The sequence below is a fragment of the Ictalurus punctatus genome, chromosome 8, assembly GCF_001660625.3.
Source record: "Ictalurus punctatus breed USDA103 chromosome 8, Coco_2.0, whole genome shotgun sequence".
Lineage (NCBI taxonomy): Eukaryota > Metazoa > Chordata > Actinopteri > Siluriformes > Ictaluridae > Ictalurus > Ictalurus punctatus.
Genome location: NC_030423.2, coordinates 1713246 through 1730269, shown reverse-complemented (window position 1 = coordinate 1730269; position 17024 = coordinate 1713246). Strand labels below are relative to the sequence as shown.

Here is a 17024-nt window from a genome sequence, read left to right as displayed (position 1 = left end):
TCTCCTCTCTGCGACATTCTTTATAGGAATGAACCTTAACTATTGCTGATAACTTATAACTACTGCATCAGCCAGCCAGCATGTATAGTGCCCTAACCCTATTTTCATGCCGAACTCCAAGGACATGGCGGCTCAATAGTTAAGGCTTTGGGTTAATTATTAGAAGGTCAGGGGTTCAAACCCCAGAACTGCCAGGCCCTTCACCCAATTTCTTCCAGGGGTGCCATACCATGCACTCTGATCCCCAACTTCCTGACAAGCTGGGATATGTGTAAAAGAACTTCATTGTGCTGTAAATGTGACAAATAAAGGCTTGCCTTGTTTTTTGGATTGCTGCGTCTTAACACACTCGGAGGAAAGCCCCATCTGCCCTCTACATGAGCTCACAGATGCCTGCAATGTCCTAGTGTTGCTGTGATTGACAAGGCAGCAAGAGTAATGTCATCCCTCCAACCCTGAGAGCAGGGCCAAATTTGCCGTCTTGACTCTCGTCCATGAATGGCTGGGGTATCATCGGGATTCGCACTCACTTTGGGAGTAGTGATGAGAAGCTTCTCCCACTCCAACACCGTATTGCCTGTCACATTGGGCAAGACCAAACCCCTACAGATATGAGTGGAAATGATCCACTATGCATTCCGTAGGCTTTTCATATTTATAGACACTATTGTGTTATATACACCATTCTTTAAAAGCATTCTTATTGCATCGATGAGTCTATTTGAGATGTCGTTGAAGACGTTCCTGTTGGGACTTGTGTTTAAAGCGTGTTAGAATTTCCGAGTTTGGTATCCTGAATGTGAAAACTGGAAATGCTGGTATTTATAAACGCCTTAACAATAGATTAAGACAATATGGCTTTATCACCGGCTACGTGTGTTGCTCTGTCCTGTTCCTTCCAGGACGCATCAGTTCCAAAGTGGTCTTCTTTCGCTTACTGTCGTGTAGCTGTCATCATCAGAGGAACAACAGCTTACTCCAAGTTAATATATGAAAGAAATCATGACAATGGTATCATAAGGGTTCAAGCTGAATGGCATATAGAGTCTTGTGAGTCAAAGTAATATTGTACATTTTAACATACGCAGACCTAGATGTATATCATCAGGCAGTTAAATCATTAAATGGTTTTTAAATGTTTAGAACTGGAGTTAAAACCGTCAAACCCAACCACTCTAATAAAGCAGAGAGCTTAGGTGAGATAATCCTTCTTTAACACAAACACATCTCACATTTCTGTGTAACTCTGATATTAGCATGCCACCAGTTAACACTGTTGGTAGGGCTAGTGATCTGTGTTTGAGATAGCATCATAGTGGATAAAAGTTTGGAGCAGGGTCTGGTTACAGGCCCCAGGAATCCCTCAAGGTTCTACTTTGGGCGCTGCACTGATTACTGATGACAGGAGCCACAGACGGCTGGTCTTAATGTGTTTATTTAGACTGGGACAAAAAGGAGAAAAGGTATGAAGAGCTGCAGGCAGTGAACAAGAGAAATGGGATCGTATTACTTTAAAATCACACTGCAGGGCACACGTTTTCCTTAAGGGGTGGAGTTTTTGCTCTGATGTCTTTTGATTGGCCCGCTAGATACCCCCTCAAATGAACATACCAGACTCTGAGTCCCACACATCCACATTGAGTTTGTGAAGCATGGAATCAGGATCTGTGTGTGAGTGAGTAATGCTTTTGGATAGCTCTGCTTGACAGAGAGAAGCTGTTAGATAGCTGATAATTTTTTTTAAAAAACATACAAAAAAAAAAAAAAAACAACAACTAATGTATCTGAATTTTTCTGGTAGATATTGACAGAATACTCAAACAATATATTTCTTTTAGCACTTATTCATAACTTATGATAGAAATGGAGAGGAAACTCCATTTAAAATATATATTTTTTTAGTCATGATTTGAAATCAATTCTGCATAGTAATTTCACACTTGCTGTTCATAATAATCAGAAATGCTACAATTGATCATTTATTTTAAATGATATATAATTTCGAACATATGTTAGATTTAATGTAGTCATTTATCTTTCTAGGTCTTTGTAAATGTAGTGTGGTAGCTTGAGACCTACAGAACTAGACAGACGGTTCAAGATAGATAACACATACTGTATAAAAGTGTAACAACTAGAGTGGCTTATTGGTGTTGTTAAGCTGAATTTCTGAGTATTTCCTTTCGCATCTTGGAATGCTTATCTAAGGACTAGCAATTACAAAGCTCTCACACAGCCATGCTTCAGTTTTGGCTTCTGTTTGTGGCCGGTTTAAATTTCTGCGAGGGTCAGTATCTTGACAACGCTCACATCATTATCCAGTATAATGTCAAGGAGGAACAGCCGGCAGGCACAAGGGTGGGTCGCCTGTTGGACAACCTACGTCAGAAAGGAGAGACTGGATCACTGGAGGACTTCCGGATTGTGGAGCATGGTCAGACCCTACCATTCACAGTGGCCAAAAGAGACGGGGTGGTGTCAACACTGGGCCAGCTGGACCGGGAGGAGTTGTGTCGTGGAGCTGACCAGTGTGAGCTGGCCTTTAGTGTTCTTTATAGGAAAGGTGGAGCGGTGCGCTTCCTGCGTGTTAGAGTGGAGGTGATGGATCTGAATGACCACAGTCCTAGCTTTCCTAACCCAGTGCAGGAGGTGGAGATCTCAGAAACAGTAGGTCTGAGGATGCGTATCCCATTGGACCGTGCTGAGGATCCAGATGCAGGTTCCAATGGCCTGCAGACCTACTCTCTTTCTCCAAGCCATCACTTTGCTCTGGATGTCCGTCCCTCTGGCGGTGCCAAACAGCCAGAATTGGTGGTTATTAAAGAACTGGACCGGGAGAGGGAATCATCCTTTGAATTAACATTATTGGCTTGGGATAAAGGGAACCCACCCAGGTCTGGCACCACCAAAGTCAAAGTCATAGTTTTGGACTCCAATGACAACAGTCCAGAGTTTGAGAAGAGTGCTCCAATAGTTGAGCTTCCTGAAGACACAGTCCAAGGCACAGTAGTCATCAACCTTCATGCTACAGATCCTGACCAGGGTGCTAATGGAGAGGTTGTGTACTCACTCAGTAAGCATGCCCCATTAGATGTGCAGAGACTTTTTAGTGTTGATCCTCAAACAGGTGCTGTAGTTTTACAAGGTCTTTTAGACTTTGAAGAAAAAAGAGCCTATGAAGTAGACGTACAAGCAAAGGATCGCGGTCACAATGCTATCCCATCCCACTGCAAGATGCAAGTAAGGGTTCAAGATGTCAACGACAATGCACCTCGGATACACATTACATGGACTCCACCAGATTCCCCTGTGGCAACTGTGTCAGAAGGGGCATCAAATGAGACCTTTCTGGCTCTTGTGATGGTGTCTGATGCTGATTCAGGTCCAAACGGGGAAGTGAAAGTCCAGATACAGCAAGGATCAGGCCCATTCCGTCTCAAGCAAATCCATGGCGACAACTACATAATTGTTACTTATGGTAGCTTAGATCGGGAGCAACAAATGGAGTATAATATTACTCTTCTTGCTCAGGACAGTGGGGTTCCTTCTCTGTCTTGTGTCAGGTATCTGACTGTCCATGTCCTGGATGAAAACGACAATGCACCGATATTTTCCAAAATTCTCTACACTGGTGTTTTCCATGAGAATAATGCACCTGGATTTCATGTCTTGACTTTGGAAGCCCATGATGTTGACTTGGATCTTAGTGGACGGGTGTCATACTCAATTAGAGAGTCAAACGAACTTGGGACACCAACTTCTTCCTTCTCAGTCCACCCAACCAGTGGGGCTGTTATTGCTCAGCAGTCATTAGACTATGAGGAATCACCAACATACTCCTTTATTGTGGAAGCAGTAGATCATGGCTACCCTCCAATGACCAGCAGTGCTACTGTGCTTATTATGATTGAGGATGTTAATGACAACTATCCCATCATCAGAGAACCGCTTCCCAAGAAAGGTATTGCAGTAGTGAGTGTTCCAGTTAATGAAGAAAAGGGGGAGATTGTGACAGAACTGAAGGACAAAGTTCGTGGAACCATACATCCATTGAACAATCATTCTTCCCAATACATGCTTGAAGGTTTTTTGGCCACAACCATATTAGCAAGTGACTCTGACTCTGGTCTCAATGGAAAACTCCAATTTAAAATTTTAGAAGGGAACCCCTCCAGGCTGTTCTGGTTAGACGAAACCACAGGTCAATTATATGTGAACACCACCAATGCTACAGAATTGATTGGCAAAGCATTTAAAGTGGTCATTGCAGTGTCAGACATGGGAACACCCCCACTTGTCACACAGACAACCCTGCAGGTAACATTCATCAATCTTCGTGACCACCTTAAGAACTCTGCTCCTGGACAACAGGCTCAGTTCAGCTTCACAATGCTTTTAGCTATCTGCATTGGGGGAACCTGCTTGCTTTTGCTGCTAGCTGTTGCTTTGGTTACCACATTCTGTCGCCCAGAAAAACGAGACACTCGCGCTTACAACTGCAGACAAGCTGAATCTACCTACACTAGTCACCCTCGCAGACCACAGAAAAACATTCAGAAAACAGATATACATCTGGTTCCTGTCCTAAGGGGTCGAAAAGATGACCCGCCTGAAGAGGAATCCCAGCCACTCTCATCTGGTTCTCCTCTGCCAGAAGCAGCTCACCCAGAAGGCCAGCTCAGTCTTTCCCCAACGCTTGCTCACCTGGTACAAAGTCATGCTTACTCTGAAAATAATGGCACCCTTCCATTCACTCAGAGCAAGACACTCAGGAAACCTGGGAGCATAGAATGCCCGCATACCCCTACGACACCCTACCGAACCCTGCGCAAGGCACGAAACCCTTCCTCCTCCTCATCCTTGCACTCACAGACCAACACTCTGAGACGCCAAAAGCCTGAAGAAGTAAATACACCGACTGACACCCAAGCTGTTGTCTCCGGTCCTTTCACACAGACCACACTGAGGAGGATGAAAAACTCCGAAAGAAATGGAAGGCTTGAGGAACAAGACCACAGACAAATACTGAGAAATTTGGTGCGCTTATCCATGGCTGCTCTCGGAGAAAACTCACTTGAGCTATCTTCAGCTTCACCTGAGGTGCAGGTAAGAGAGCAATGTAAAAAATATATATATATAACATACTATATATCATTTATAAGGAAACTTAATTGTGTTTCATACATATAAAAGTTATGAGAGTCAATTCATGTGTTTTGCCACGTATTAGAGCTGTCTGTGTGAATGGGGGTCTAGTCTATGTATTGGTGGCCCGAGGGGACAACTGACAGATGATATTGGGTACTAAGGCATTGAGTTTATTCAGGCATGTCTCAGACAGACATTGTAACCTACACCCTTGTGCCTCAGGAGAAATTGAATAACCTTCAATATCACATGGCAAACTTTTTGAATGAAAGAAAAACACAGATTAACTCAAGGTCTGTCTGCTGAGCATGGAAATGTACTTAATCTAAAACCAGATACCGTATGTCCACCTTATAAAATATACATAATACAGTCTTGTGTTTGATGGACAAAACACAGGCTTCAGGCAGATGGTAAAACCTGATACTTTTGAACTCGTATCTATAAGAATCCCTCAAACGAACAGCGAAGGCAGCAAGATGTTGAAAAATGCTGAACTTGCATCCCCCACCCCTATCCGTCTTTCCCTCTCTATCCACCCTGCTTCGCCTACTTGGCCTAGTAGGCAGTTTGACTAAAGGAAAGATTTAAGTAGGGGAAATGGAGCTGAAACATTCTGGGGTAAATGACCCTGTGGCAGAGACTGGGTTCCTAAGGTGTATCCTGGCAGGATGCAGCTTGAAGAAGAATAGGCCCTGTGTAGGAACGGTTTCCTGGCTCACTCACCCGGCCTCAACTCTCTCTCTGCCCTCCATCTGACTTTTTTTCTTACTCAGTAACCTGTGTTTCCTCCACCTTCTTCATCTCTGGCTGCATCCGCCCCCTAACAAAGAACAAAAATATAAATCAAATTTTACTGAAATGGGAAATGGTATGAAACTGCACGGTACGTTTATTTTTCAGTAGCAGGTGCCAGGTGTAATAGTACTTTATACACTAAAATGTGACTTTTAATGAAACTGAAATGTCAATTCTGAAAGAGTCATAATTAACCATTTGTAATAGTAAGATTTCATTACTCCTTCTTATTATTATTCCACAGCAGGTGTCTCAGCTGTTGTCTCTGCTGCATCAAGGCCAGTTTCAGCCTCGACCAAATTTCCGTGGCAACAAATATTCCCACAGAGGTGGCCGGTAAGCCCTTTCATTTCTGTGTATTAAGTTTTTTTTTTTCCTTTCCTCTATTGATTATAATCTTTGCCGTGAAAGATAGAAACATACATGTCCAAAAAAGACAGCATAGACATTTTATTTGTTTGTGAAGCATAGAACAGAGGAACAATGGAGCAGGTGGCTGACTCGTAAACAAGGTACCACACGGCGAATTCCAGAAAATGGTGTCTCATTGCCCTCAGTAACCAACTTGGCACCGGAGTGATACCTAAAGCAAGCTAGAGCAGGACACAGTGTATGTCTCACTCATATGACTAACACGGCAGTGTCAGTAAAAGATATAGTCACCTCACCATTCATCCTACAGCCAGTTTGTGGCTTTCATTTGACTCCATTACAACAAATTAAATAAATGCTATCTCAAAAAGGGAACAGTCTTTTTTTGGGGGGCCCCCACCCCCCCCAAGCCCAAAAAAAAGTACGTAAATACTAGCCCCAAATCTCTGTGAGCAAACAATATTGAATGTGTCAGAAAATGATCAAAGCCTTTGTTTTGCTCTCTCCTCTTTCACTGGACTCAAGGTCTGGAGCACAGGATGCTGATTGGCTGAGTACTAAAGACAGCGGGCACGGGGAAAGTGAGCCCGGAGACGTAGACTGGGAGGCAGGCAGAGACTCCCCCGTCGACCCCTTATTGGATGAGGGCCTCACCAACCTGCTCAGCAACCACGGTTCGAGTTATGATAACATGTTTGGGTCAGCGTTTGGTTTCGGCGAATAAATATTGAATGAATATGAGGGTTAGAGAAAGGCTGAACCATAGATTCTCTGAAATCCTAATTTCTACCATATGCTATGTTATTCATTTGCTATGGTGTGTGATTACATGACTTTTGAACTGCGTAAAGTTCAAACTGACACATTACTCCACATGCAAGTGAAACATGTCATGGCATTTAGCCAAAAACGGAATTATTGCCATGACATTTCATTTACACATGACTAACATTTAAGAGAATGAAATTTCACACTGTTTTTATTCACCGCTGATGCTGTATAGCTGTGGTTCTCAATCGGTGCTTGGATTTTTGTGCACTCTGAGTATTTATTGTTTTATTTCTGTTCTAACAAGCCTGCTCAACTCGTCAGCTAATTATCCGCCTGTCATGTATTGATTCAGGTGTTGTTGAGGCAGGGAAATCAGATAGTAGAGGTCCTCCAGGGCTTGGATCAAGACCTACTGTCCTACAAGCTTTGAGGTTACTTATCCTAGACTTATACTTCAACCAAAACCCTGTAATTCTGCAACCTGAGTGAAGGTTCACTCCCTAAAGCACAATTAACCGAGCTGAGAAATGAAACCAGCTAGCTTTCAGCTCAGATTCCCCAAATGTCAGGTCGAACCTGATGAAACAAAACACTCGTCTGGCTTCAAGTGCGCATTATCAAAGCGTGGATTAATAGAAGAGTTCATAATCAGCTCACAATGCCCAACAAACATCTCAAGCAGGAAACTGACGACGATATTACTTACTTATCGGATGATAAGGAAACACTTACACGCCCTCGCATACATTTTCCATTACATTGTAGATTTCGCTCTACGTTAGGTCCGATAAAGTCTTGACTTAATATCGAAAAGTAATAACGTTTAAACGTTGGAAATTTCATGCAGATCTTTAACATTGTATTACTTTAACGCTTCATAGTACTTTATTTAAACATCTGGCTGATGTTATGTTATGTTATGTTATCTTAGGATCCTTTGCCATAAAGGATATCTACAGAATAGTAGCTACTATATGTACAATATTTATCCATTCAAATATCCTTGTGCTAACATTTTCATACCATTTCTGTGCTAAATAAATATATTTTCCTGTGTACTGTGTATACATATATAATGTAAGCAGTAGGTGGACTGTTTGTTTTTAATAGGCCTTTGTATAGAGTGTTAGTAAATGCTGGTATGGGCTTCCTTCCATGTATTGTTCTGACGTTCGTCACATTCTGACTATACTACTGCCTCAGATCCTTCGAATCAAAGGCTCATGGCTTGTTTTTTTTCACTTGCCAGACTTTAAATGCCTTTAGGTTAGGGCAAAAGGTCCTTATCTGATGCTTTTTGAAAGCCGTCTGATGGTTATAGATATGTAATCTCAGAAAGGTGTGTGTGTATGTGTGTGTGTTTGTGTAGCAGAGTTGAGTCAGCCTTCCTCAAGGGTATCATCTGTTAACAGGGTTTACTCACGATGATTAACAGTGACAATGACTCTCGTCTTTAAAGAATGCTTCGTGTAGAGCGCTCAGAAGTCATAGCTTCTTTGTCCTAAGGCTACTCTTATCCTAAGAGTTCTTGTTACATGTTCAGACACAATAGAACGGGGAGCAAAAGGGTACTGTGTGTGACACAATATGGATTTATATATATATATATATATATATATATATATCTCTGTGTGTGTGTGTGTGTGTGAGAAAATGCAAGTATCTGTTTTCACATGGCTTTGAACACCGTCAGTCTGCGGTGTCTCTATCTCCCCTCAAGCTTTGTTATTCCTCACTCTCTTTCACACTAAAAAGGTGAGAGTAAAAAGGGATACGATGATATAATATAGACATACACTTTATCACAGGTTGAGAATGCGTATATAACGAAGCGATGGTGAAATTTCCTGTAAGGCGATGTTTATTTAGCAGTTATAGAAGGACTCTCTAGTGTCAGAGCTTTGTATAAATCAGGCCCGGGGTTTATTCCTTATTTATTCAGGCTGTAATATGAATTATTTGATAAATCCAGTGAAACTAACTGGTCTGTAGAGTTTAAAGGGTTAAATACGATTTATCCACCCTCTCAGTGGCGGATCGTCCGTAGGGGTAGGTGGGCGACCGTGTACAGTATATCAGCAATCCAACAAATGCTAAGCTTCGTAACGTTCTCATTGTCAACTCCGTACGTTTTGAACTGCGTTGAAATACTAACTGCATCTTTTGAGTGAACAAAGATTTTTAAAACGTTCTTTAGATGTTGTGCAATTCTTCTGCCCCATTTAGCGCCGTTGTTTGCGCACCTGGTGGTCGAAAACGGGAATTGCAACAAGCGCTAACATTGGGGCAGGAACCCCGCTACGCTCACTCTATGAATGTTTTGTGTACGAGCGGGGGAGGGGCGCCTGTGATACCTGTTGCATCAAACAGTCGATTTTTGTAAAAATCCATTTCAACGTCGTTGTGATCGTTCCTTCCAAAAATGCTTGTTTTTACTGCGGCTTTTGTCAAAATTTGCGGAGTTTCTCTGTACTTTTTTTTGTTGTTGTTGTTGTTGTTGCTGTTGCGTTAAAGTACTTGAATCGGCGACAGTGAGGTTTGTTGGTAAACGAGATCTTTTAGCTGTACTCGACTTGAATCGGAGGGGGCTTTGAAAGAACGCGCGTCGCGATGACGTCACACGATAAAAATCTGGGGTCATTTTAGAAAAAATTGCACGCTCCTCTGAATATTCCGGCGTTTCCTTGATGTTGCGTTCATTTCTGTCTTCCGTCGCAAAAATCCTGGAGCGACTGCATTTAGTTAGCTCGTAGTGATCGACAAGTTTAATCTAGACTGTTATCTAGCCAGCTACGTAACTAGCTGTGTTGTGTCTTTAGAGTGCAATTATCAGGAACGAGAGTGCATGAAAATTGCATCAGTTGCTTATAAAATCATAAGACCTGATTCAATCCGATAAAGCCGTGATTGGAAAAATTTGTCTACTGGAAGACTTTTTTTTGTTAGTACTGGGGGCCACACCCATTGTTGACTCGTTAACCGCCTATTACTCTAAAATTCTCTCGATAGTAGCCTATAACATAAGTCGAGTGTGACTTCTAGCCAAAAGCTAAATTTCTTTTGAGACTACGTTGTTCTTAATGTTGTCCTGCCCCACCAAAGTCTACCCTGCTTGTTGATACGTTAACATGTGAGTTTGATTGTAAGCAAGTGTTACACAGACTCCTGGAACCGGAAGCCTCGTGGTGCGGTGGTCGTTCGGCTGCGGTCAGGCTTTGTAGGTGATTTAAGAGCGGTGTCTGGTTTGAATCAGAGTATAATTGGGTTTTGAGAGATTAATGCGATCCCTACAGTTTCCCCCCTGTAATTATTTTTAACAAGCAGAGAAAGAGTGATCGAGAGAAAGCATTAGATGCTTGTTTATAAAAAGGATTTAGGGAACGAGCAGCAGCGTTCGAGTCCGTGTGTGTGTGTTAATAAGCGAGAAAGAACAAAGCAGAAGAAGAGAGCTGGTTCTCCTCGAGTGATGCGAGGGAGTGCGTGTGGTTAGAGGTTGTGAGCGTGGGCATTGATGTGGTCCATGTGGGTTTGTTTGATCATGGCCTACCATGTCTGAGCAGTTACGCACACAAACACACCATGCCACCAGCCGCAGCTCTTACGGAAAGTCGAGCGTGGTGCTTTTGTTTCTCGACTCGCTTTAATCTGGAGGCTTCTGATACCGCTCTCGTTTTTGAGGTCCCTCTAGGGAAAATATATATATATATATTTTTAAAAAATAAAAATAAAAACTAGAGCAGCAGATGAAAGCTGGTCGTTTGAGATTCACACCAGCTGCATGCTTTACTGATTGGACGTTTGATGATTCACGTGTGGTTGAGGACCACAGGAACCTTGCTCTTCCTCCTATTCAAAAACACATGACAGGAGCGAAAACTAAAATAAACAGGCTATGGCAAGCTTAAAGAAAAATAGCCTGCTTCATTCATGTAATGTGAAGCGTGTACAGGATGCTTTGGGATTGTTTGTTGATGCAGTTTGGAATGATATGAACAGGAAATGCACAGGGAGGTATTTCAGGCTGCACAGAAATACATTCTCGGATCTGTGTGTGTGTGTGTGAGAGAGAGAGAGAGGTTTGAAAAAAGCTGGTAGTGATTATATTAGCTAAGTTTTTAAGGCTGTAGGTGTCCTTAGGGGTCATGGTCCTCATTAGTCCAGCACAGAGGAAACAGGCTAGCGAAATCCAGCTGTCTTCTCTGAAAGCAAGGTCAAAACACAGCTTGCCGAAAGTAACCCGTCGCCGTTTCTCTGTTTGTTTATTCCAGTAATTTACTGACCAATTAGAGCTCAGTCGGCCAACACGAGGACCCCTGCAGTCTGCGTCTTGTTAGCGGTTTTACTAGTCCTCTGACGGATAAGGATAAAATATAGACCTTTTAAAAAAAGACACAGGAAACCGGTTCTGTATTGCGGCTTTTTTTTTTTTTTTTTTTTTTTTTTGACGTCCCAACCGTGAACATTCTCTCAGAATTGTAACACTAATGCAAGGGAATCAGTGGCTGACTAAATAAAGATAAATGCCGCCCCTCTTCGTTTCCTCCCATCCTGTTATTCCTTCACGTTTACTCGTTTGTTTTTCAAGCCGTGAAGGTTTGTATCCATTGTGTTTGCGTCTTTAAAACGTTTCCTAATCCACATATACTGCAGGCATTGAAGTGGAAGCGCACACATTCCACAACCGGTTCCACGGTGATATAGTTGTAACCTCAAACATGTTCAACCACAGCAAATAGCAAGTCTGAGATTTCAGTCTAAAGTCTAAAGCACGTTTCTCTCTCTCTTCTCCAGACGACGTGTTCTCGGACATCCCTGACCCGGCGTGGATGGCTCGGCTGTCCCTTCCTCTGACCAGCGACTACCACGACAACCTTTATGTCCCCGACGGGCTACCACCCTCAGAAGGTCAGAGCTCCACTTTAGGTAGCCCGAATGACTCCGCATCCTTCTCCACCTTTGGTAAGGCCTCAGAGAACACTGGGTCTTTGGGAGGTGAAACTCTGCTTTCGGAAGTAAGCACGCTGTTTGAGATGCTAATGACGCAGAAGGCTGACGCTCAGCCACGGTCAGACATTCTCTACAGACTTTCTGCGGCTTATCGCCGCTCCCTCGGCCTCGACGGTCAGCAAGGCCCGAACGAAAAATCTCCCATAATACGTTGCGCCACTCCAAACCGTTACTGATGTTCACGTGCCACGCGAACCAATGCGAACACTTACCCTTCCCTTCTGTCTCAAACTGCTGTCGGTTTTAAGCAACGTCGTCATCTGTCTCTCGGGGAGGTCTGTCTGGGACAGGCCAGCTAAGGCAAAACACAAAGATTCTGTTTCATATCCCCTGGCCGAAACACGTTCATGTACTGTTTTACATCAGACTGAAACTGTGATAATGAGACAAGGAGGCAGTTTTTTTCCCCTCTGCTTCAGGCTGTAAACTGAATTACTGGTGCTTTCCTCACAAAGTAGTTTATGAGACCTATTGCTTTGTATGGGTTTAGAGAAGGAAACAACTCTTTGTCTTCTTTTAAGACTAAACACCAACAGAACAAATCCTGTCTCTGAGGAGGAATGTGTGAAATGTTCTACCACAATGGACTATGAGCAGTCTCGCTTCCTCTGCCGTAGTCAAACTCCTGATTATTGCTTCCTGTTTCTCCTTTGTAAATGATATACTACGCAAAAAGTCAGTATTTGGATTTTTGAAGATCAGAAATAATAGTCGTCAGACAGACTTAATGTCATTTTTTTTTTTTTTTGGTTTCCCAAACACACACACACACACACACACACACACACACACACACACACACACAAAAAGGCATCTAGTTGCTATCGATTTGCGGCGACTCGTTTATAGCGACCCCTTCCTCCACGTTTCAGACATAATAAAGTACAACTAAAAGAAACAAAAACGCCAGAGACGCAAAACCCAGCGCACGGTCTGTGTTGAAAGTTATTGACCTTGGAGCACTAGATATAGATTTCATTTCCATACACATTATTAGGAATTACATGTGCAGGGTTTTTTGGGGGGGGGCTTTGTTTTTTTTTGTTTTTTTTAAAACGTGAAAAACTGAGAGCACTTTGTATATAGAAAACTTTTTTTGTATACTTTTTTTGAATGAAATAAACAGTACCGAAACATTTCTTGAAAGTCTTTCAAATGTGCCGAAGGCCATGAAACGGCGCAAACGGTGAATGAAAATACAAATATAAGGCATACGGTTCTTAGGGAGAAAAAAAAGATCCAAAGGGTATATAGTGGCTACTGTTTGTAGCCAATATTTTGGAAAGAAAACACACACACACACCTAGTGGTAAAGTATGGTACAGAAATGGCCTCGTGCTCATGAGACTGGTAAACTGTATCACAGGAACACTGGACACAAAGAAGGAATGCATTACGGATGGGTCATCAATCCATCACAGGGCACCATGCACACACATTCACACCAAGGGGCAATTTTGAGTAACCAATCCACCTACTGGCATGTTTTTTGGAGGAAACCAGAGAACCTAGAGGAAACCCACATGGACATCTAACCAAGGCTCCTGGAGCTGTGATCCAACAACACTACCCGCTACGCCACTGTGCCCTCATTCCAAGCAAGTCAGTAACGTTCTACTGAAAAGAGTAAAGTCGTAACGACATGCATTTCTTTTGAGATTCGCTTTTGTCCAAATGACAGTTGATCTCTACCATGTCTTTAATCTGTCGGCACACAATGTAGTCGTGTGACCCGGTACTGATGTACTCAGATGTACAAATGTCGACAAATTTGGTGGTGACTCTAAACAAGACTGTGATTAGTCTCGATATACTGTTATCCTGCTCACTTGCTAGTGCGATGGCTTTGTCTGCACTGGACGCTTGTTCACATCCTGAGTACCTGCGCTCTGGGTCGCATAATGGCACCAACATGGCCGAGCTCTATCCTGTGTAGCTCCACTCATCCACTGTTGTGGTTGTCGAGCTCCAACCGTGTGGGAATAGTACGCTAGATTCTTTCACAAACAAGTTGGTCTTTTTTGAGTGAAATATGGTGAACAAATTGGCACTGTCACTGCCAAGTCCTCCGAGTCCCATTCCTGATGCACTTGTATTTGGGTCATGCCGTCTGCCAACTCCTCTACTCTGCATTCCAACTTATAAAGGCACTCACTCCTTCTGTTCCAGGTGGCTGAGCAGCTGAGCCTTCTGCACTCCTGAACTCGCTTTCGTAGGCTTTCGAAACCCTCTTCATATCTCGATAAAGATGTAGCCGGTCTGAACTGGGACGCATTGCAACGGAGCAGCTTTTTGCAGAAATTCTCAATATAAATGTCAAATGAACAAACTGCCCAAATAAACAAGCCAGACGCGAGCATGGCAAGGAGAATCGCACTGAGACGACATGAGGAAGAAACCTTGAGAGGAACCAGATTCGTGTAAACTCCTATGAGCAGCGTATGAAATTTATACAATTCAGATTTGTTTGTGAAGAATAAAGACACCTTGGCATTATTTATACTTGGACGCGTCCGAGACCTCTTCTACATCTGCTCGTTTTATACGCTCGGCAAATAAAACAACAACATCATCCTCTTACATAAACAACCGAGACATAATCTGAAGAAGTTTCACAGACGCTTGACGAACAGGAATGGAATAACCCTGAACAAAGAGGGGGGGTCGATATCAAAAGGAACAGTCAGTATCTGGTGGCCTACGGTGCATCTCATCCTCATGGACTGCACCAGATTGGTCAGTTCTTGCTGTGAGACGTTCCCTCAGTCTTCCACCAAGTTCTCGATCACGTCTGGGGGGACACACGCTTACATGTAATTTTCCACTGCGAGGACGATCAGCTGTCCTTCCTGTCTCCCTGTAGTGCCGTCTTGGGCGTCTTACATTACAGACATTACAGTTTATTGCTCTGGACACATCTGCAGTCCTCACGCCTCCCTGCAGCAGAACTACGGCATGTTCACGCAGGTCAGCAGGAACCCTAGACATCTTTCTTCGGGTGTTTTTCAGAGTCAGTAGACAGGTCTCTTTAGTGTCCGAAGTTATTGTAACTGAGACCTTAATCGCCTAGCGCATGTAAACTGTCCGTGTCTGTAGAAAGGACTGTTCCACAGGTGCACGTGCAATAATTTTTTACGGTTCCCTGAACACGCATAAAACACTTTGTTTAAACCCTTTCCAATAAAGATCTGTAAAGATTATTTGGATTTGACAAAATTATCTTTACAATACAGTCTCCTGGAAAAGGGACGTTTCTTTCTTTTTCTTTTCTTTTCTGAGTATACTGTAGGCATTATACTATATTTATATATTGTATTGGCATTATATCCTGATATTTTTTTTACCATGTGCATTTACATTTCTGTACTTGCGAGCCAGATTGAAATCTGCTTGCTGTATCACATGCAATAAATAAATGGACTAAAGTCGCTCTTGAGTGATTCACGTAAGTAATTTGATGTTTTAAAGGTTTGGCATCCAGTTCAACGTTGTGGAAGTTCAAATCACAGGTATGTTCCATGCTGGTCTTTTTCTGGTTATGGTTTTGTGTGTCTCTTTAATTTTTCACATACTGCATGTAGGAGTTTGAAGTATATACAGTATAAATATACTTCTACAGTATTGTGCAAACGTCTTAGACACATGCAAAGAAATGCTGTAAAGTAAAGATGACTTCAAAAATAATGAAATGAAATCTTCTTACAAGAAAAAAAAACCACAACGTGCTTTAAATAGTAATAAACAAAACCAACTCAATATCTGATGTGATGACACTTTGCTTTAAAAAAGATTGTAGAAATAATGTAGTAGTCTCATGTAGAATTGGTGCAGTTTTATAAGGAAATGAGCTGTAAGTTTTACTGAGCATCTTGCAGAACCAGCCACGGTTCTTCTGGAGACTTTGACTCTCGGACTTGCTTCTTATTTTTGCAGCCTTCGTTATGGTCTTTTTTTTTTCTTTTCTTTTTTTGCCTGAAAAGTGGTTTCATGCACTGTAGTATGCTGATTCTCGATTAGGATTTAAATTTTTAATCGTTCTTGCGTAATGCAGTTATAAATACATTGGGTCATTTTTCAAAGTTTCTTATTATTAGAATGGACTTTGGAAAATGTAGAGATGTGCAAAAATAGTAACAGCACCGTCTATTGCAAATACCGCAAACAATGGTTCTTTTGAATAAAGGATATTTTAAAAAATGATAAAAAAAACCCAAACATTTTTGGACAATTTAGTGAACCCTCGTTTCTCGACAGAGTAAATGGGGACGAGGTCTTTTGTGACATGAAATGGCACCGCAACTGAGAAGTCCACTTGTTAAACACCCATTTACAGGAATTTCGATAAACACCCATTAACATGGGCCACAAGAATGAAAAATATCTTTAAACTACCCACAAACTACAGGCTCTTTCAGGAGAGGGCGTGGTGTTTGTGCTGCAAAAGTTGATTCTAAGCTAACTTCAGGGAAGCCTGAGTCATTGCCGTAACGTGGCCGAACGGGACTGTACAAGACTCTGAGGTGAGCTTGGACAACTTTTATGTCGCCAGATTGGACAGGACAAGGAATGTGGGGAATGAACGGCATGAGGGCGTGGGTGGGGGGTACACAAACTTCAAGGTATATTCCACTAAGCACCATCAAGCTAACAGCTGAGATACTGTAGCAGGATAGAAATCTCAGTGCAAGCAGGTGAAATACCCTGAAGCCCCTGTCTTTTTAATGAGGAATCATTTTAATAACTGTCACTTCTTTCATCATTTAAACAATACGCAAATACTGCTTCCAATCATTATTAGTCCTTTACTATATCAATAGCCACTGTTTTTCCATGGCTGGGTCTCTGCGATACAAACAGATGCTGAAGAGACAAACCAACCACTCCAGTGCCATCTAGTGGTCAGAGGAAGGCATTGCACGTCTACCAGT

General features: G+C 42.4%; 1 protein-coding gene across 2 annotated transcripts; it reads left to right on the top strand.

The window, feature by feature from the left end:
* Nucleotides 1–1614: 1614 nt before the first annotated feature.
* pcdh12 (protocadherin 12) lies at nucleotides 1615–15526 on the top strand. Of its 2 annotated transcripts, none has more exons than XM_017473590.3 (4): nucleotides 1615–5106; nucleotides 6194–6282; nucleotides 6844–6992; nucleotides 11881–15526. In XM_017473590.3, the coding sequence occupies exons 1-4, from the start codon at nucleotides 2239–2241 to the stop codon at nucleotides 12270–12272; spliced, it is 3498 nt and encodes a 1165-aa protein (XP_017329079.2). In that variant the 5' UTR covers nucleotides 1615–2238; the 3' UTR covers nucleotides 12273–15526. The 2 variants fall into 2 exon arrangements, with proteins under 2 accessions (XP_017329079.2, XP_017329078.2); XM_017473589.3 differs by having other exon boundaries at nucleotides 6191–6282.
* The last annotated feature ends 1498 nt before the right edge of the window (nucleotides 15527–17024 follow it).